The sequence below is a fragment of the Epargyreus clarus genome, unplaced genomic scaffold (assembly GCF_041222505.1).
Source record: "Epargyreus clarus isolate Ecla_fem2 unplaced genomic scaffold, WU_Ecla_fem_2.2 ptg000023l, whole genome shotgun sequence".
NCBI lineage: Eukaryota > Metazoa > Arthropoda > Insecta > Lepidoptera > Hesperiidae > Epargyreus > Epargyreus clarus.
In genome coordinates this window covers 15983172-16006237 of record NW_027332230.1, presented here as the reverse complement: position 1 = coordinate 16006237, position 23066 = coordinate 15983172, and the positions used below count along the sequence as shown (strand labels likewise).

The 23066-nt window shown below is 33.4% G+C and overlaps 1 protein-coding gene across 1 annotated transcript; it reads left to right on the top strand.

Moving 5' to 3' along the window:
* Window positions 1-640: 640 nt before the first annotated feature.
* On the top strand, window positions 641-21435 carry LOC140751608 (solute carrier family 22 member 1-like). The gene is made up of 7 exons (XM_073085576.1): window positions 641-1029; window positions 4263-4359; window positions 4720-4820; window positions 13209-13360; window positions 17599-18207; window positions 18676-18857; window positions 19979-21435. The coding sequence occupies exons 1-7, from the start codon at window positions 848-850 to the stop codon at window positions 20174-20176; spliced, it is 1521 nt and encodes a 506-aa protein (XP_072941677.1). The 5' UTR covers window positions 641-847; the 3' UTR covers window positions 20177-21435.
* Window positions 21436-23066: the final 1631 nt, after the last annotated feature.

The following is a 23066-nucleotide window of genomic DNA, read 5'->3' as shown; positions in this document are numbered from 1 at the left end:
GTACTTTAAAAAATTAAAAAGGATGCATCTAATGATGTATAATACTATTATTAATCTATAAAAAAAAAGAAAAAATACGTAAAGTGGTTTTTCAAATTTTGTTTTGGCTCTCCTGTAAAAGCATGATATTTGGGATTGCGTTTTTTTCGCTGTTTATTTTATTAAGGAGGTCCGTGAAAACTTTGCTTGATGTCCTAAGGGTCCGTGGACTGAAAAAGGCTGGGAAACGCTGACCTAGAGCGTACTCTTTTCGTTTCTCGAATGCAGATTAGTGAAGGAATTATATACAATTAAAGTAAAGTTAAAGTAGGGATGTAGATTATTTTGCAGCTTTAGTATAATTGCAGGTTTAGTTTAATTTCTGGGCTCCCATTTTTCAAAATCAATATCTCTGATCATTTGACATAGGTTTGCACATCATACTAAAATAAAGTTTTATTTATTTTACATGTTTTTATACCTTATCGAAAGCCATTGCACTGAGTGCTTATGATCACACATTCAACTTAAATAAAATAAGAGTGTGCGGCTGTGTTTGAGTCGGTAAAACGTAAATAAACCAAACACAGTTATGTCGCAACCGTCTGTAGACGCAGACGAAATTAGCGTAGTTACTCAATTATACTTAAGTTATAAATTAAATTAAGTTAAACTTAAACAAATCCATTTAAATCCAGTGTATTCTATTTAAATTATTTGATTATTAAATATTTGACTTTTATTTTTCAAATTGATTTTTAGAACGTTAAATAAAATATTTATTCAATTAAAAATATTTTTTAAATTAATACGAAAATATGGAGTGAAAGTGTAGTGGTGATTGGAAATAGTGAAATTTAACACCAAAATGGTGCAGTGTGTGTCAAAAGTAACCCCGGAGAAGATTGTGGAAGTGGACGATGTTTTGGATAAGTTTAGTATCTACAGGGTCTACCACCTGCGGGTGATGGCGCTGACCATGCTAGCCTTCGCCAGTAACACCATGTACTGTTCCAACTATGTGTTTGCTGCTGAAAATGTTGATTACAGGTATTTTGGGACCATTTTTAACCGTGCATGCACTTCAATCAGGTTGTCATGGTTATTGTTAGGACGGTTGCAAAATTGACTTTGTTCTAAAGTTTATTTTAAAAGTTAGTGTCTTTTCTTCAATAACATTTATAACGCAAATCAAAAATGTTTTCAGTAAAACTAAGTACTCAGGTATTAGAGTAGTAGACTTTTCTTTACGCATGCCAGCAACAGGTGTTTACATAAAGACAGTGTCAATTTGAATTCGCTGTAAAATTAATTGTAAATTTTAAAACTAAATTAATGTCACTGCTCAGAAAATTTAAATTTTAATAATAAAACAGTATTTTTAATAAGTCAGCGAACAGTGTAAATAAGACTCAATAAGATTTAACGAATGTCACACATGATCAACTACTCACCGTGACTTATGAAGCGTGAAACGGTTATAAAATAGTTATTACCGGTCATGTAACCAAGGATATATTGCTCTAAGTGGAGCACGGTAATTAACTATGATCTACTTTAACTGAGTACGGGAGAGATATAACTTGGTCCTTAGCTTAGTTACGCATTTGCAGCCAATCTTAAATCAAATCAAATCAGTTTATTTGTGAATAAGGTAACATATAATGGCTGTTGGATGTCAAAACAATTGTGGACAATCGCTTATTCTACCACTGAGTGGCTTATAAATATATATATGTAGGTTAATCAATCTAATTTAAAATTCATATTTTCATTATAGTAAATTCAAAATACTTATGTAGGAATCTAATCCTATCGAGGGTAGATTACAGAAATCCATAGTCAACAGTGGCCGCTTGGCATCAGTAAGATTGCATGTTTGTTTGCAATTACATAATTATAAATATATACGATAAAAAATAAGCGAAGACATTTAAGCCATTGAGTGTACACTATGTACTTACTATACGCGAAACTAATAAACTTAAGTGTATGAAAGTAGTTGTATATGAAACAATTGAATGGCATGTTATTATCTGTATTATTTCAAATATTGAGATCTCGTGAAGATGTTATCGATATATTAGAGGTTATTGAAACCAAGACAGGTAGGTCAAATGAAACAAGAAATACAAGAGATTCATAATAACCGTTGTTATTATCAGGGACGTAACATCACGTTACATAACGTTACGTCACGTCACGTCGCGTCACGTTATGTTACGTCCTTCGCGTTACAATCGGACATGTTTAAGCAATTCCAAGGGAAAAAGAAAACTCCTTGATAACAGATTGCAAATCCATGGGCTTTATATATACTATATATACTACACTTTTTCAAAAAATGTTTCTATTGTAGAGTTTATATTTCTACGTTTTCTATTAATTAATGTTACTGTTATTTTTTTCAATATATTATTATTTTAATTTACTTCCAAGTCCTGAGCGCTAATGGCTCTAAATAACGCTGAAAATATTTAGAGCCATTAGCGCTGATGTTAAAATATTGCTTTAAGGAAGAATTAGACATAAATTCACACGGCAGTCGAACTACAGTTCTAGATCCTTAAAATAAGATAAAGATTTTTAAGTTATTTTTATGATATTAATAAAAATACGTAATGCACATTATTGCATATGTACCTATGTTTAGGTGACATTGCTACTCACTTTGTAATAATATTCTGTTTTTTTAGCTGTCACGAACGAGATAAAATATTTGATGTAGTGTTCTTAACGTCTTCCTGAGTCTTTGTGTACAAATATACAAATAAAGGACGTATTTGTGCGATATTTCGAAATCACAGCCTAATAAGTAATAAATAATTCAAATAAATGAAAACATTTTTTGACGTATTCGAAAGATAACCTGTGTCAAATTTGGACACCAATTACTCTAGAACAGAAATCAAAATCCATTTAGATGCATGGCCGTCGATTGAACCTGGAACCCCGTGCAAACCGATATGCCGAACACATTGCCACGTGTGGCATTTAACACTTATCTTTAACAAACGATAATGGATAACAAAATAAATCATCGAACGAGAAAGACAGTTGCTTATAAACATACTTGCTTACTTTCCATAGAAAATACTTAGTAGGCAAAGTAGTTAGGAAAGTTAAAATTCTTTAGCCGACCTTGTTTATAAACTGGTTGCATAGTGAAGTGAAGTGATTGTGTTTTGTTCCGCTTACAAATTAGTCGCACCTTGCATTGGACAGTTGATTGAAGTATGACTTGTTTCTATGAAGATTGTATTTAAAATTCGACATTCGTGTTTTTCTATCTCTACTGAACCTGAAAGCTAAAGATACTGTTTGAATGCGCTAATTTCTAAAAGTATTGCAAAAGTGTCTTTGTATTATACAAGGCAATTATTGAGGAAGGTTTTAGGTGAAATTTAATAAAAATCGGAAATATGGAAACAGAAATCCAGCTTGACCCCTCTGAAGAACGAAGTCCCATACATAATGGAGGCCAATAAAAGTGGTCAGTAATTGATAAAGTAAAGTTGACGATTCTTCCCGTACTTAAATAGTATAAACAATCAATATATACGAGTACAGCTTAATTAGTGCGTTATATTGAGGCAGAGATACAATTTCTTGTTAGTTTTATATAAATAGACAAGAATTCTCGTGTAATAAATAAGTAATTGCTCAAGCATTGCCGCGACGCCTCGTGGAGCGTCGTGTCATTGAATCAATTATTTATTGGCAATTTATTACAAAAACAACTTGTTTATACAAAGGTCAGATTTGATGCTAAGAGCCATTTACGACCTATTTAAGTGATTACTTAAGACTGTAACTGGTATATGGCAGAAATAGGTATGGCCGTGAGTCCATCGCAGACGAATTTCGAAAAATTGTACCACTATCATGATATTAAACGATCATTAACTCAAATATGGTAGGAATTTTCCTTAAAGATGCGTTTGATCTTAAACTTCTTTGGTATTTTTATGATAAATATCATACATCATAGTATTTGTAATTCTTTTTGAATTAATTACGTGTTTACTTTTATGACAACAAACGATTATAATAATCCGAGAGAAGTTTTCATCCTGTCAATATTTATTATTTTGTTTTACTAGTTAGCCCAAAAATAAGAAGACTTCAAGCAGGACGCTAACACTATTTGGTGCTGATTACAAATATCTAAGGGAAATGCCTACTTTCCATTTGGTGGACTGCATACTTACTCCCTGCTTTAATTGTATCCATAACAAAGAAGTCTAACATGCTTAAGATAAAATCCTCGCAATTTGTTACAGATGTATCGAGCCATACAATAATATGAGCCACTGCGCCAGCAATGCTTCAGCTTGTGCTGAGTGGGAGTATGATGACCCAAACAGCTTCGTGGCAGAAGTAAGTTTTATATTGAATAAACTAATCTAACTGTCCTTATACGGACACCAGGTATTCGTTTGGAAAATGGTAGAATTATTTGTGGTTCAACTGAAGTTCCACCACCATTTCTATTTTGTAACTGCTGTAAGCTGGTGTTCAAGTTTGTACACCTTTTAGGTAAAGTATAGTATTTCTGCAATATTAGAATTCTTGTCCTATTTGGGTACACTATTCCGTACCCAGGGTCAATTAACAATAGGGAAAGAAAGGGAAAACAAGGGAAAGGGAAAATAAGGGAAAGGCCTATTTGCTTCAGTCTAACATAAAAAAATGTTAATAAGCGAAAGTGAGAGTGTCAATTGATAATTTCCTTTCAAGTTTGGACTGGCGTGTCAGGATTGGAAGAGGACATTGGTTGGGACTGTACATAGCTTCGGATACATGGTCGGCTTGCTTATCGTGGGACCTATCTCTGACAGGTAAGACTGCAACCCTTTTTTATATGTCATTGTCGAACACAGGTCTCTCAATGAAACTGATGGAAAATAAATTACTTAAGAATATTTTAGAGCTGCCTAAAATCGTTCAAACTAGACGGACTGATGCTTAATGTTCCCTCTGAACCGCTTGTGGTTTTGGATATTTATGTTGATACTTATGAGCTTAATAGATTAACTACATAAGATTGCAAAATAAAAAGGTATTTTAAATTATTATAACTAATTTATTAAACAAAAGTTGTCTTACACATTGAAACAAAACTAAGATTTCAATATAATTAAACTAAATTTGCCATTGAAATTAAGTGAACATGAAATATCAGCATTTAAGAGCAAAACTAAGATTTTAATTATAATATAATGAATTTACAATTAAAATTAAGACAATATACAATAACAGTATCATACCTGAGTTTATTATCCTGTTTTTATTTAAATTATTGTATATTATATTTTCGTACTGCGTATTTGCCCGAAGATAAGATGCGTCGTAATTCGAATAACGCAAAAAGAAGAAAATAACCGCACTTGTTTTTCCAGCCAGTTAAATATCATAAAATTTAATACTTACACAAATTAATATTTTAATGCTTATGTTAATTAAGTACATTATATTCAAATAATTAAATTTTAATATAAATAAAAAATATACATTTCTTAAAATTTGCATCATAGAGAAAATATAAACCTTATTATAGCGTAACGGTGGCTAGTAAGTGCTGTTGATGTTTAAAAACAATAACGTGTCTGAACAATACACTTTCAGTACTCATGACTTATTATTATTTGGAGGATAAATATTAAACAAGATAAATATAGCTTTATCTTGTTTAATATCATACTTTTACATTATTGAAAAATAGTTTCATAAATTACAAGAAACAGCTATGTCAGTTATTTCATAAACAATTTAAAAATAAGACTAATACTAAATTGTAATTCTGTCAAGCTCATGGTACCTTTAACATAGAGTATTCTAGTGTGGGCGTTAGGGTATAGAAAACGTCATAACAAAAAGCAAGTAGTCCGTTTGCTAAATTTAACATGCCTACATAACACTATTGATGTCGGGAGAAATAATTGTTAGTTTTAATTTTGCAATTTTGGCACATATTTTAACAACCTCTATAGAGAAACAGATAGAGTAGGTAAGGATAAAGTAGATTTCATGCAATAAAACGTAAAAATACGCGTCGAATAGATTCTTTCCTTGTGGAAGTCTTAAAAAAAATAAACATAGCTTTTATAATATCCACAATTTAACACGTTATAAAATTTCGACATACAAACGTGAGGTATACGTTTAAAGTTTAGCCATCCAGGTAGCGGTCGGGCAAAAAGATAGCGCAATATAATTCCACGTTTTATTTCCCTTGATATCTGCGTAATGTCAACCGGTCCCGGCTCAGTCGAATAAAGAAATGGATGTGTTTATCTTTTCAAGTTTTATCTTTTTTATATTTGAACGTGTGGTCGGGTTAGAGATCTTTATTTTTAAACGCCGGTACTTTATCTTTATTTTTTGTTCAGTGTTATTTAGGTGTGCATGTTTTTAATATAGGTATTTAGGATATCAGAAATGCTACCAAAAGTAATGTGATCTTAATGTGTAATAGTTCTTAAGAAATAAGTGTAATTTTTAGGGTTCCGAACCCAAAGGGTAAAAACCGAACCCTATTACTAAGATTCTGCTGTCTGTCCGCCTAATAGTCTCTCCGTCTATCACAGGGCTCTTCCTCTTGAACCGTATTTTTTCTTCGCATGTGTCACACCCACCGCCATATTATTTTAGCCACATAATAGCGATGGAAAGCTGATTTGTTTCGCTTTGAATGGTGCAGAAAGGAGAAGATAATAATGTAAGGCGTTTCAACTTTATCCTTAGAGACAATTATGCATCGGTGAACAACCTCAAGCAGTATTTACTCAATGTTGTTCATAGATTATATTATAACTATTATATTATTTATAAAGTAAAATGCACCAATGGAATTTAATAAACATACTGTGTATTTTAATTTGAGATTTAGGTACTACATTTATTGTTAAAAAAATCTTATTTGAAATGAGAGTAATGTAACATATTTAATCTCAATACTAATTAAGGAAAAAGAAAATGATGATTGTAATCAATAAAAATTTATAATGTATATTGTCTGTCCGTAGGGCGTAGTTACTTAAGCTTTTTATATCATACTCGTACGATGTATAGCTAGTACATATGTTACGTCAGGTAACTGCTTGGCCTTGATTACCAGCGGTGTGGAATGCGGACAGCAATCAGCGACTATTGTGCACGACCATTCTATAATCTCTAAAGCTGGATACGAATACTTTAAAAGTTGGTAATGCTGTTGACTTGACAGTAAATGTCAGGTTCTATTGTTTTTGGTGCCACTTCTTTGAGGCCCGTTAATTAATAATCAATCTATCTAATGTTTCGTCAAATATTGATATTTGACACTTTCTTCCTACTAGACATTGTCAAATTTCGATCTTTGGTCGGCGAAAATTGGAGTGACTGACTGATAACGGGCGTTAAAAGTCATCCCAAATTCGTAGAGATGGATTGAGATTTGACAGAAATGTGCAAAATGACAGAATAGTAAGTACTAGAAACCGTGGCCAATACGTACATGGCACATTAATTCTTAGCAATGTGTACAGTAATTCCTGAGGAAACCGTACAGTACATTAAAACCAGAAATACGAATAAGTTATATGGCAAGAACTAGTATTGTGGAAATGTCGTCGAACCCTTATCATAAAGAAATCTACTATCTGTTCGTTCGTTCACTGAGTTTCCCACACTAAAATCAGTAAACAATGCTTAATTAAACACTATATATGTATAAAAAATAGCTTCCGAAGGTTCCAAAGCTAGTTTAACGGCGCCGTTTGGTAGCGAGGTTAGGCTGTTAATTAAATGACTATTTTAGCTATTTAGTTGCTATTGATGCATTGACTTTTTTTTTTTGCACGGACACTTTTCTGTTTTATAAGAGTAAACTCATACACGTTTTTAAACCCGAAAGTCTGATGTGTTATAAGAAACATAGAAACTTTTTCTGATTTACAAAGTCTTAATAAATTATAAATATACAAGTAGGTATTAGATCGGAAAGACTATTTCTATAAATAAATTGATAGATGGATCTATCTAAGTACCTAAGTTTGTCTAAAGTTTTCTTCATCACAAGATTGTATTAAAAATAAATATGCTATGTATAGTGAAACCTCTATTTTAAATGGGCTAAATAAGACTAGACTCACAGACAGACCTGTATCTAGACTACTATAAATAAATTGTTGTCAACTATGTCTTAAAGTTTTTCAAAGTTTTCGTCCCTTCACAAAAATACAAGATTTGATAGTACTAAACATAATTTCTTATTTTTTGTAATTTAAAACCAGTCTGGTGTCTTAAAGATAAGTTAAACAAGATTGGATTATATTAAATAACTTATTTGTTCGCATTTCTTATGTTTCAGAAGGTTATCAAATATTTATGTAGCGCCGCACCTGATTAACCAATGTAATTGATTCATGACATAGGTATGATTTGCTAAGTACGAATGGAATTCACACATAGGGTTCCGAGCCACTCTATATTAAATTTATTGCGAAAAATTAATCAATCTTCCTATTACAGTTCAATAGTACGAAAATGGCGGCAAATACTGGTTTCTTGTGTGACGTTCCTCTTTTTACCCGACTGCCAAGGAAGGGTTATGTTTTTCGCGCGTATCTTGTATGTTTGTCTTTCTTTATTTGATCCGATCTAACAAACGGCTGGATGAATTTCAACAGTTAAGGTGTCATTATATTTGTCTCAATGACCCGAGTGTCCTTAGATAGGTCTAAGTAAAAAAAAAACAAAATGGCGGATTTTTGGCGCGAAATAGTAACACATGTAAAAAAAAAAGTTAACCGAACCTATCAAGTAGGGTATCAAATGAAAGGAAATTAAACGGAGATTATAAAAACATATTTGTATATATATAAAACAGCAAGGTGACTGATTGACTGACTAACTAAATGACTTTTTCATTTTTCAGAAATCAACGTACACCCTAAACTAAGGACCTTACAGTTCTGAAATTTTGCACATAGGTTCTCTATATAGCGTGAATAAGTACTAAGAAAAGCCTTTTGGAAATTCTACCCTTAAGAGGGTAAAATAGGGGAAAACAGTTTTTTTGAAATCCTTAAATTTTGAAGCAACTACTATAAAATTTTGTATTTGGCTTTTTGGATAGGAACAAGGACGCACTTATTTATCCCCATCCGAAAAATCAACCCTGTAGAGGGTAAAATAAGGGTTAAAAGTACATTTGAACAACCGTCAATTTTGAAGCAAACACTATGAAATTTTGTATCAGGCTTGTTGGATAAAAATAATGAAATTCTACCTCTAACGAGGTAAAATAATGACCGTAACTTTGAATTACTGAAGTTATATATATATAATATATTATAGACCGGAAATGGTGGACCTTTTACGAAATAGTAACACATTTTAAAAAAAGTTCATCAAACCTATCGAGTAGGATGTCAAAACAAAGGAAATTAAGAGGAGATTACACATACATTATATAATATATCTTTATATAAAATTCTCGTTTAAGTTACCGTACTCCTCCGAAACGGCTTCACCGATTTTCACCAAATTTTATATTCATATTCAGTAGGTCTGAGAATCGGCCACTATCTATTTTTTTACCCCTAAGTGATAAGGCTTGTTCAGTGTTCACCCTTAACATTTTTTTATTTATATGGTAACACAATGTTTGCCGGGTTAGCTAGTACATATATACTCGTATATACACATCGAGATGACTGTCTGACTAAATGAGAGAGTTGCTGTGCCAGAGATCAACGCAAAGAGAAACCGCTGAACTTAAGCGTATTGGAATTTTACACATAGGTTCTTTATATAGCGTAAATGAGCACTACGAGGATAAAATATGATAATATTGTTTGAAGATCTTTTGTTTTTGAAGCAGACACCGATGAAGAGATGCAGAAGATGAAACTTTGTATTTGGCTTTCTGGATAAAAATAATGAAATGCCTATTTCACTGCTTTTGGAAATTCTACTTCAGCCTTTTTGGGGCAGTCGGGTTTTTTGATTTTTTTAATTAATTACTTGTTATATTTTTACTTTTTTATATCGGTTGTTATAGTGTTCCGTTTTTAATCTTTGGGTACAGAACCCCAAAAAAGCAATGCAGTGTCGATTATATTAAATACATAATTAATCCATTTATAGACTAAGTGCCTTATTGTATTTAGTATGGTACAATAGCTCCATTGTATAGCGATATGGTACAGTTGACGTATTCTACACAGTTTAAGCATTTCACGTATTATTACTTGTTACACGGTCAGTTAGTGGTTTCTGTTAAGATAATGCATACAATGTACGTGCAGTTTCACTGCAACATATGACTAAAGATGATGTAATTCAGGTGGTAGTTTACTTTTGGATGCACTGCCATAGCATTACCTTATTTATTGTTGTCAAATCAATATTGGTAATAGTAGTAGGATCGTTGTGGGCTAACTCAGAAATACCACCACCAAATTTATATCTGCCTCATAACAGCTGTAGTAAAAGCTGTTGTGTTTCGGTTTGAACGGTGTAGAGAAATACTTATGCGTACCGGTCTAATTTAGTCCTTACAGAAGGCCCATTAGTAACCAAAATTATAAATCCGGGGAGGTACAATGTACCATATAGTTGAAAATTTCAGATGTATCAAATTGTGGGGTGACTTCAACGTATCAAATTATAATTTGTTTGGAGAACGACACGTCAGTTATAATTCTTTAAAATGTGAGGGACAGTTAAATTGAAAGTGAATAATATCTTTAAAAATGTAATTAAATTTTCTCTTACAAATGTTAACGTTATCGCGGTTTGCAATTAAAACGAAAATTAAACCTATTTTATCAGTATTTTAAAAACATGTGCAATTAAAATAAAACCATTTAAATACTACCTTATTAATTAATTACAGGCCTTGAGTAAGTTTTACCCACTCGTTTTCAATTTATTTTTATCCGACCGCATGATATTCTGCTATCGTATATATGTCATCCTTTTGCACGTCCCGCAGCCTGAACGGGTTGACGATTTTAATATAAATAAGGTGGTCGTCTAAATTGTGGAGAGATTCTCACCTTAGGTAGGACACATGCGACGACCCCTGAGGACTTAGCTGGAATGCCCCGGGAAAATATGTCTCCCTTACCAAAGCCCTCAAACCAGAACCAGAAACAGGTGTCGAAGAGTCGAACCAAAGAGGGTTCCACCACTTTTCTCTTATTTATAATAATTCAGCAGTTTGTTAACATCTCTTCTCATACAATAAAGTCATTGTTTTGAATACACTTTTCATAGCGCATAACAATGATCTATGTACACTATGTATCAGAAAACGTTCGGGGTAATGTTCGAAACGTGCCATCCGTATGTGTGGAATAAAATATATGTAAACATTTGTATCGCGGGAGTTTAGACGTCTTGCATATGCCTTACAATGGTACATTGTTAAATCCTGAACTTACTTAACCTCTTGTACCTTTATAGATAATTATTTTATTATTTTAGAAATATATATTTTACTTTATTAAAATTATATGTCATTATTCACTTTAGATGCATAAGTCGTTTTATAATAAATTCATAATGTGCATTTCCACAAAGTAATTATTGAATATTGATATGATAAAGCGTTTATAGTATGGGTGCATATAATTAATTATGATATACAAAGCCCTTTAACTTATTTATCTTAATATGGATAATGGAAGTAATAAACGAACATGCAATGCACGTAATGTCAATTGGTCAATGTCACCTATCTCTAATGAACCCCAGTTAGGATTAGTTCTATCTGAGATTGGAAACAGATGCGTTATAACTACAGGACTACATTGGAATACTTGTATAAGATTGCCATTGCCGCATTCTATAAATCAGAAATCAGCAACGCTTAACAGTTCTTATAAGGTAGAAATAGGTATGAGGGTGGAGTTTCCGAAATTAAAACACGTAAGATTCTAGCTTCAAAACAAAATAAAAATAGATAACCTCTCTTCTTTTGGAAGTCATATTATCATCTTAAATGTAGTATCTTATCAAGTCCTTTGTATGGGACACTAAATTCATACTAATATCTCAAGACTTGTGTATTATTTATCCGTTTAATATTCATTCATATCAGATGACCTTGCAATGGCAATGCAAGATGTAGAACCAAGGTTAGATAGTTTTAATAGTTCACTGCACCTTCTTTGTGCGTTTCCTGATACCGATATTGTGTGATACATACTAATGTTATTATGCGAAATCTTTTTATCTTAAAGTTGGTAGAGCTAGTAGGTTCCGAAGGGCAAGGTATCACCGTCACTATATCTAGTGTGAAGCAGTTCTTGCGTATAAGTGGAAGGGTGTGGATGCATACTGACATTTTTTTTTTATAATAGGAGTAGCAGACGAGCACGCATTCCACCTGATGGTAAGTGGCTACTGCCGCCCATGGACATCTATAATCAACCCCAGATAGGATTAGATATTCCTACCTGAGGTCGGCCACAGATGCGCCGCTACCCCTGAGGTCTAAGCTGGAACGCCTCGGAAAAGTCTGTCTCCCTTACCACATCCTTTAAGCTGGTACACAGCAGCGCCTAACACTGTTGTTATTAGGTAGAAATAGGTGTGGCGGTGGTGCCGCGGGAGTCGAACCACAAAGGGTTCTACCACCTTCAAAACAATCATGACATATTTATGAGGCGACCATAGTAGTCTGCAGCGGTGGCAACGCATTTCTGATCCACTTAATGTAGAACCACGGTAATATAAGTACCAAAACACATAAAAAACGAATAAAATCCTCTGTCCATTTTTTGTACTTGTGATATTGAAGTTTCCGAATGGATGACTTGATTTAAAGTTTTTTAGTAGATATCTAGACTCTTTGATGTTTGTTAAAAATCTGTTTAGCCTTTATATTACTGGCTGTTTTTCTAGTTAGTGTTTATTTTCGAAACACAATCGACATATTTTTTGTGTTAAGAGTTTGGCCTTGAAATATCAAGCTTTTTGATAGGTAAATAAATGAGCGTTCACCATACTAGTCCCAATGTAGAGTTCCGGGTTCGATCGCTGGACATCTAAATAAGTCTTGAGTCTTGAGTAGGTCTAAGAGAGAGTGTCTGGATTTATGTGTTTCCAAATGTTTCCATGGGACCCATAATGCTAGGTAGGAGGTTATTTTTACTTTTTAATCTTCTCAAATTTAGGTGATAATATTCAATTCACTACCAGTAAGAGTCAAATTTAACAATTATATTCTACAGGTTAGGAAGAAAACCCGCGGTGGTGATAACTGGTGTGCTTGGTGGGCTGTTTGGACTGCTCAGAAGTTTCTCGGTATGGTACTGGTTTTACATAGCCATGGAGTTCCTAGAATCCGCCCTTGGGGATATATGTTCACCCACGTATGTGTTAAGTAAGTGCTATTTATGCATATATCACTTTTTATTTTATTTACACGGACAACAGTTGATGATTTGATGAGAACAATTTATTATCAATTCGTTGTGGATGTCCATTAGGGTGGAGCGACGTTGTATGGGATTTTTTTTCTTTTTACGTTGGAGTTCTAATAGTGCGGGAAATACGTATCATACTAAGAGATTAAACTGTGTTTTTTTTTTAATTTTTTGGATGTCATCTTATGCCTCCGCCTCGCTGTCAATAATTGATAAAAAGTAAAAAAATGCTATTTACTTACAAAGGCTGCAAAAATATTGGAAAATTTTTTTTAATAATTGCAAAAAAGGTGCAAAAGTAAGAGAATATGATTCAACTTTATTGACCATTAACATATAAACAAAGAGCTTTGAAGTAGGTACAAAAAAATTGATAATTACACCCTAAAATCTGTTTTTGCCTCAAATATGGTCATTTTAATACGCTTTTATTAGCTTCAGACGTATGTATGTTGGTATGTTAGTATGTAACGGAATCTTTGAACATGATTTTAACCCCCTTCAAAACGTCGGATTAACTTGAAATTTGGCATACTTATTAAGGACCGATGACAATTCAATATTTTAAACATTCTGACCCGTTATCCTTACTAGGATAATCAGGATCAGCGATTTTTGTTTTCCTGAGACCCGGTCTGCGTTAAGACCAATAAAGGAATCTACCAGGCGCGCCGATCACGCGACCTGACCTGACCTGACCTGACCTGACCTGACCTGACCTGACCTGACCTGACTTGACCTGACCTTTTTTTTTTTTTTTTTTTTTTTTATAATATAAGAGTAGCAGACGAGCATGCAGTCCACCTGATGGTAAGTGGCTACTGCCGCCCATGGACATCTGTAATCAACCCCAGATAGGATTAGATATTCCTACCTGAGGTCGGCCATAGATGCGCCGCTACCCCTGAGGACTAAGCTGGAACGCCTCGGAAAAGTCTGTCTCCCTTACCACACCCTTCAAACCGGAACACAGCAGCGCTTAACACTGCTGTTATTAGGTAGAAATAGGTGTGGCGGTGGTGCCGCCGGAGTCGAACCACAAAGGGTTCTACCACCTTTATGACCTGACCTGACCTGACCTGACCTGACCTCAACTTCGACGCGTCCGTTGTTAATAGCATCATGAAGCGGTGTCTCATCATCCTTATTCATTCAGCACTTCAACATCTGCACCTTCCTTTAACAAGATTTCCACTATTTCATTGTTCCCATTTCTTGCTGCCAAATGTAAAGGCATATATGATTTCAGGTCATCGTCATAGTCACAACTTATATTATTAACTCGAGCTGTAAAATTAATTTAACTACTAACAGTTTTAAAATCTCTGCAGGCAGCAGCAACACAAAGAGAAGAAATTCTAGAATTATTTTTGATATTAACATCATCATGCTGTAATATTAAATCGATGATTGGACGACGTCCTTTTGAAATGGCTAGATGTAAAGCAGTTGACCGTTTTTCTCTTGAGTATTGCCATCAGCGCCTGTTTTTAAAAGATGCTCTATCATCCTTTTTCCGTGATTACTTTTATCCAAGATAGAGGACCTGGGATATGGTATAAATTATGAAAGAAAGCAGTTAGCATTGGCAATTCGGATGTCATTCAACAACTCCTCTGGGATTTTCACGTTAACAATAAAAATAAACACCAATGTAAAACACCACTTCATACAGCTGTGTTAAACAATGACCCAATATTCATTTTTGCACTGCTAAGCAAAGGTGCTGATGCTGATTCGAAAGATAAACTTGATAATACGCTACGTAATAATCGTTAAAATAATCGCTAAAATAATCACTAAAAAATGAAAAATAAATAATAGTTAAAAAAAACTAAAAAATACGCTTTTATAAAAAAATCGACCAAACAATTAAAAATAAATAATAGTTTAAAAAAACGAAAAAAATACACTTTTTATAGAAAATCCAACTAAAAAATAGAAAATATTTTTTTTTAAATTTGAATTAAGAATAGTGTAAATAAGATAAAAATATTTTTTATTGTAAAAAAAGCGTGGGGTGCTTTTTAAGATATTATCAAAATGATAATCCTTCTACTCAATATCTATCAATAAAATATTTATAACTATTGACACCATGCACCCCACGCTTTTTTTACAATAAAAAATATTTTTATCTTATTTACACTATTCTTAATTCAAATTTAAAAAAAAAAATATTTTCTATTTTTTAGTTGGATTTTCTATAAAAAGTGTATTTTTTAGTTTTTTTAAACTATTATTTATTTTTAATTGTTTGGTCGATTTTTTTATAAAAGCGTATTTTTTAGTTTTTTTTAACTATTATTTATTTGATCGAGAGTCTAGTTTTCTTTTTATTAAGTCAATGGATTAATTTCGGGCACAATAATGTAGATGAATCTGTTGTAATCATTTACAGCTCTCTCGACAACTTCATATGTTGTTTGGATGTGATATGGCAGCGTAGGACCCCGGTCCAGAAGTGCAACCGTTATGGTGGAAAACCAAATGATGTATAGTCGCTCTTGTAATATTTGGGTAACTCCCACCATATTTATCGGTATTATAGATAGTTACCCCAAAGTCAATAGTTACAATATTCTCTTGAGGAATTATTGCATGGGCAAAATAGCCGACGATGGCACACTCTATTCCTTTGGTTAAACCAGAATCAGAGCTGCGTAAGTGGTGTAAACAGATCTGGGTTCTCTTACTAGCAAGATACGTTCTTTAAGGACTGTTTGCCTATATTTTTTCCATATTTTATCCAATATTTTAAAAAGTAATCTTTCCTTCTGTCAAAATGCTATGCCGATATCTAAAGCAAAAGCTTTCTTCTCAATACTCTTTCGTGTATTTATCCTGTCACCGCGCAACATATGACGGTCTATAACAGAAATATCTGCTGTTATATTATACAAAACAATGTTTTAAAGAACACAGTATATATGTACCAAGTTGGCAAGTTGGTTTCTAAGGTTTGTAAACTTTTGTTGTAGAGATATCTACTTTTCCAATGATCATTGGCAGCGACGTTCTTTGATCCAAAAAAAAGCCTTTATTCCTTTCCGGGTACCTCTCTCTCTTTTGGAGAACCAGATGGATCGAAATATTGGCATTTGTAAGGAAGTATATTAAAGGGAACTTCTCTTGCAGTCCGAAAATTCTATAATAGTTCTTTGGAAAGTATTGTAATATATTTTAACAAGATATTTCGTTTAAGGTATTTTGCATGCAAGCTTTTAACTTTTGTTTCACTTTTGTTTGACTTTCAGTAGAAATTGAATCTACGTGTCAGCTTTATTATATGCTGGAAACAACTACGCCTCCAATATCCTTAAATGATGATTCGCAAGAATTTCTTGTCGCGAATTTAATCGGCGTCTCTTCCATTGATAAAATTTCATAACATCTTTATACACAGGCATAATATTCCTTCTTTATTTTAATTATTTCAACAAAAAATGAATATATAAATACATCAGTTACGTATTTATAATAAGAGAAGAAGATATTATAGTAATAATGTAAACATATTTTAATGAAAAAAGAAGACATGAAAACATGAGTCACCGGCGTAAGTAAACGATTAAATTGACTTACTGTGCAAGTTTTGCTTAACAAATGCTCTCCCTCTGCATTTTTATAATGACACTATTCAAAATTATTATTATTTTATTTGTTAATGCTCTATAAAATAAAGTGAATAAAATATAAAAAATGTTTAAAAAAGTTATAGACACCTTCAGCTGTAATCTGCAATTTAGTTTTAACCATCAAGACATCTTTTCGTCACTATTACATTTCCAAAAATAAAAAAAAGGAATTTCGCTCCACCCTAATGTCCATGTCCAGTCTATAAATGTTAAAACACAATTATATAAAAGTACTGTCTATAAAAGTGAAGTAGCAAAGTCATGTTTTGGGGATATTACCATATTTTATATCTAACTCTTGTTTACGAACTAGGTCAGAACATAGATTTAGCTATAAATTCTGTGGGTCAGAAAGATAGGTGAAGAATAGAGAAAGTTACGAAAAATCCCATTATTTTCGAAGTAAAAGTATGACTATGGTTTGTTGCAACATATTTTAATAATGATTTTCATAATCAAGAAAAAATAAGTCAGATTTTATGTAACTTAATATACATGAATATTCCAAATTACGGCACAATATGTATTAGAGTACAATATGTTTCATATTTTTGCAGCAATGGAAATAGTGTCAGCTAAGAACAAACTGATATTCTACTTGTACTGCAGTTTGGGTTACTCTTTCGGCGGAGTGATATTAGCAGTGGTCGCCTATCTCGTGCCTTACTGGAGAACATTCCTCCGAGTCCTGTACACTCCAGCCTTTTTATTTTTCTTCTACACCTTCCTTCTCGACGAAAGCCCAAGATGGCTGCTCATACGAGGGAAGAAGGACAAAGCGATCAAAATTCTAGAGAAAGCAGCTAAGAATAATAAGAAAACTCTAGACAAAAGTACGCTAGAGAAGCTATCTTGTCAAGAAACTAAAAACATTAAGTTCCTGGCCATTTTAGGGGAAACTTTCAAATCGTCGACTTTGAGGTTGCGATTCTTCGTCTGTTTAGTGTGGTGGACAACGTCTACCTTTGTGAACTACGGCATGGTGATAAACTCGGTGTCGTTGCAAGGGAACAAGTACGTGAACTTTGCGCTGACGTCGCTGGTGGATATTCCCGGCAATTTCCTTATCACGTACATACTGATCCATTTCAACCGGAAGTTGCCCTTGATAACATCGTTCGTTGTCGGCGCCTTGCTTTGCTTGACGCAGCCGTTTGTGCCAACAGGTGAGCGTTTAATTTGCAGTCAGTTTACACGGTAATTGGGGTCTGACTTTTTTGAACTGGGTACTTCTTTTTAACTAGCATGATGTGTATAATTTTAGGTATCTAAGTAGAACTACACTATAAAGTTTAATAATTCAGAATTTTTGATTTTCTACGATTATGATTGATGTTAGTCTACAGAGATAGAATAACTTGCTAAGCTAAAATTAATCCTTAACTTTAGGATAAATTGCGTCTTAAAACTTACATCGGGAGAAAAATAATATTAATGCAATAATAAATGAAAATACTATATCTCGTGCCTTATTTAATTTTAACAATAAACTCGTTTGACAAATTCATTGTGAAAATGAAATTGTAAGATTAAGATAAGATATATTTGTCGCTATATGAGCTTATGCCTTTGTATTTCTTGTATAGGCTCATATGTGTTATTCCTAAAATTAAAATTTACAATTTTGTCGTCAGATATGCCATGGCTTTCCATAACAGTATATATGGTTGGCAAACTGGTCTCATCATTTTACTTCAACATCACGTATCTCTACACCTTGGAGCTGTTCCCAACATACACAAGAAACTCTATGCATGCGCTGTGCTCATCGCTCGGGAGGATTGGTTCCATTCTAGCGCCACAGACTCCTTTGCTGGTGAGTTTTGACAACAATATCGTCCTTAAAGAGGATTTTTATATAAACTTAGCAATAATGAAGTCTGAAAAGGAATTCCCATCGTCTTTGGACATTTGCAAGAGAGGAGTCGCTACTCCAATGCTGATTTTGAAGACAATGTATTCTCGTGCATTCTCTAATTAATTTCCATTACGATGGCAATAAAAATAGTTGGTTACAATATGACGGTTAGAAGTGTAACAAGGATGAAAATGTACTCTTAGCAAAAATATTTTTTTAGAGAAACTAGTATAGATTAATTACAGCGAATGAAAATAGTTTGATTAGTCAGTGGTTTTAAATTTAATTTTTTCTCGTATTTGAAACCTTTTAAACACAATATTTAGAGTTATCGACACGTCTTGAGACAATTCACTCGTTGAAATTGTAATTACAAACATTGAAATTACAATTACAATGTTTGAATTGTATCACGTTACATGTTCATTGAGATTCGTTTGTACATCTGTATTATTTGATACAATGTTTTTGAAACACCTGTTCTTACCGATTGTTTAAGTAAAATATGTAAACGTAATACATTGTTCACCATTCCGAATATAGCTACTGATTAGACTGTCGTGTTATTGTAAAACTATGTGTTCAGGTATATCAGGCCGGTTTTCTTAGATTTTAGTTATTAACGTTATATGTATTATTAATTATTATTTTATTACGTTTCCTACAGTCATAGCTCCAAACTCAAATCAAAAATTCCTTGTATCGTGAGTACCATGAAGGTACAAAGACAAATAGACGAATACACCCAGGTTCAGATTGAAATATTAATTCATCATTATGTTATGCAAGTCCTAGTTTTTTCTGTTCCGTGTGTATTGTGCAAGTCATGTTAATATCTTTTAACATGTAAGTTGTTCATCATTAAGATGTGTATCTAAATCAGATCAGAAAATCAATTAGACCAGATATCCAATCCAAAAGAAATCCAATAGGAAGAGATCCAATCCAGGTTGATCTTCAAAACAGTCTGATATTCTCATTTCGTTTATACTGCTCTTTTTGTGCATTCGTGAAATCTCCGAAATGATACAAATCATTAAATTATTTTCTGAATTCATCGTGACAATTCTCATTTTCAGCTGCCAATATGGTCTGGTCTACCATCTGTCGTCTTCGGGCTCACTGCACTCTTCGCCGGGCTCGTGACGCTGCTAGTACCAGATATTTCTAACGATGCGTTACCAGACACCGTACGGGAGGCAGAGGCTCTGGGGAAATCAAAGGCTGCCAAGAGCCAGGGGATCCATAACGAGGGGTTCGATAGCTCTCAACTGTGAATAAGTGGCTTTAGAGCGGAATCAGATGGAATCTAATATGTAAGGTTATGCGCTTCGTGGTCCGAATGTGCACTTATTTAATGCCTTATACATGTTAAGCGCCGTTCTGAATGGCATGTATTTATTTTTCGTGTTTGAAAACTATAGAAGTAAAGATGGACTTAATTCTGTACACATTCTCTGTGCGATTAAAAAAATAGCGAAGAGGGTAAAAATAATTTATGACATCTGTGATACAATACAATTATATTTACAATCATATATTAATAACTATTTCAATTATACGTATACATATATCGACTTCAGACTGACAATTCCGCAAAGTTTACGATTGTAATTTATGCTCTTGATTGGTTTTCTAATAACAATGACAATTCTAGAGTCAGAAGATAGGTTGGATAGGAAACCAAAAAAGTGAAGAGAGATGAGAGGGCCAACATCAAAAGAGCGTAGAAGAAGTGACATTCTTGAAAAATTTGGTAGAGAAAGAAGAAATAATCGTATTTGACTTCCATATTGTATAGGGGATGGTTGAAAAACATGTCGAGCAACAGTGTCGAATTTACTGAGACTACTGAAGAGCTATATATAAAAATGTTCTGCGTCTGATTCGTAAGTATATCGTAGAACAGATCAATTTTATAATTTTTTTTATGCTATTCACTAGAAACTGAGATGGATATTATTAAACCTAATACTTTATGATGGTGACGTAAAGATTTAAGTAACAACTAAAGGTAGATAAAGAGGCTAATAGATATAAATAGATATCAACGAAAGGAAAGGAAAAGTTCTCAAATGTGTAAGAAGTCCTCAGAGGTAGGTGGCCGGTCGCAGGTAAAAAAATAATCTTATGTGAGGTTAATTACAGATGGGCCGCAGTGGCCACTGTGTATCTGGACTGTATGCTCTTTTGCTACTCTTATACTATAAAACAAAAGAAAAACGTATTATATAATAAGTACCTAATATTTATTTATTTATTTATATTTTATATGATGTGTACCTATAAGAATATTTTCACTGTTTACCTGAATATATTGCCCCATGTTTAGGACATTGTACTTACAAGGCATTGGGGAAATTAGAGTCGGTCGGAGGCTCCAGAGGACTATAACGAGGGTCGAATTTTTCTCGACTTTGAAAATTATATTATGGTTATGCTCCAACGGACAGATTACGTTTAGTTGCAACTGATATTTAGTAACGTGCCTTATTTTATTAGCAAGTTATGATAATAATAAAATCTTTAAAGTATATATTTGAATTTGTTATTTATGTTATTCTTTACTCCCTTTTTCAGTTGATCATGCTATTGTTTAGCCAGGTTATATTTTTGCTTGAAGGGTGTGATGAGGGAGAGACTAATACTAGAGATTGTAACTAAGCCCTCAGAGGTAAAATATATATATCACCGGCCTCGGTTAGGATCCAATCTATCTGACGGTAACTGAGCTCTATGGATGTCAGGGTCCACTTATTGAGAGATGGACTGCATACTCGTTTGTTATTTATATTTTACAAAAAAAGGCATACAACTAATATAGATTACTGACTGAAATACTGATAACGAGGATCTATTTGGAATAGTCTGTTATCCGCGCATTATGATTACAATTCAACTAACAATATAAAAACGAATAAACAAAAAAACCTCACTAAAAGGTAAGTAATGTAACCTACGTCACTGCCAAAATTTAGATGAATTCAAGGACACCATCATATGTTTAAATCCATAAAGCCGTTTGCGCTGCAGTATGCCAACCTCATTCTCTGGCATACTGCAGCTCATGTCTCAACATACATACATACGTTCGAAAAACATTACCCTCTGCAGTCGGGTAAAGAGGAAAATTCAGATAATAATTCACATCGCAGCATCAATAAACGAAGTCAGGAAGCACTATCTTATTTTCATACGGCGTCCTCGCCTTACACTCCGGCAGAGGATATGTAATTGCGACAGCGAAACGGAACTGAAACAAAGCCGCTTTAGTCGAAGAAACGTACGACACGACACGACCTACGATTACGATTGTTTTTGTAAATGTGGGTTTGGAATTGTCCAGGCGTTTATTGGTCAGTGAGTAGCGAAATAAATACTTTCGTATTGATTATTCAGGAGAGCAACGACGTGTAATGGGCCACAAGAGAAATATGTAATTTTAAATTCCACTGTGAACAACTAGGTTTTAATATGTTAATCATATATCTAAAAAAAACAATGTTATAAACGCATGGAAAGTAGGTCGGTGATCTCCATCAATAGTTTAAATATAATACGTTTGTATTATTCAGCGTACATATCACATTAATTTACGATTAATAATTGTAAATAGAAAAAAGTTTAATGTACATGTACTGAAAAAATCTCTATCGTCTCTGATATCTAACATAACAATAGTGTGGTCGTTGCCGTATCGTCCCCGTCCCGTTGAAACTAAACATCCTTCTGCCATAGCGAGCTATTTCCAATTTGGCCCCGCTTACACCTGCGGATCTGCCTGCAATATTAATCCACACTGCATCGAATGCTTCAAAATATAACCAAAGCGAATTTGAATGGAAATTGTAGGAATTGTGTGGATCAAAGAATAAAGGTATAGGGGAATCGCTTTGACAATTAGTTTACTTAAATAGTAAAATTGATAAAAAGGTTTCATAGAATTTATTAGCAGGAAAAAATTGTAAATAAATATCCCACTGGGTATGACCAATAAAAATTCACGATATAAAAAAAATAGTACCTATCATATACAGACTAGAACTTTACACATATTTAGGATTTAAAAAAATCTCCTTATCTCATAATCTTGAGAGGAGACCCGTGCCCAGCAGTGGGACAGTAATGGGTTAATGATGATGAGGATTTAAGGAGGAATTTACTTAA

Bases quoted from the DNA above. Each gene is read 5' to 3' on its own strand.
- LOC140751608 (XM_073085576.1), top strand. From the start codon at position 848: ATGGTGCAGTGTGTGTCAAAAGTAACCCCGGAGAAGATTGTGGAAGTG. The intron at 4,360-4,719 runs GTAAGTTTTATA...TTTCCTTTCAAG, and splicing joins CAAACAGCTTCGTGGCAGAA to TTTGGACTGGCGTGTCAGGA. The intron at 18,858-19,978 runs GTGAGTTTTGAC...TCTCATTTTCAG, and splicing joins CGCCACAGACTCCTTTGCTG to CTGCCAATATGGTCTGGTCT.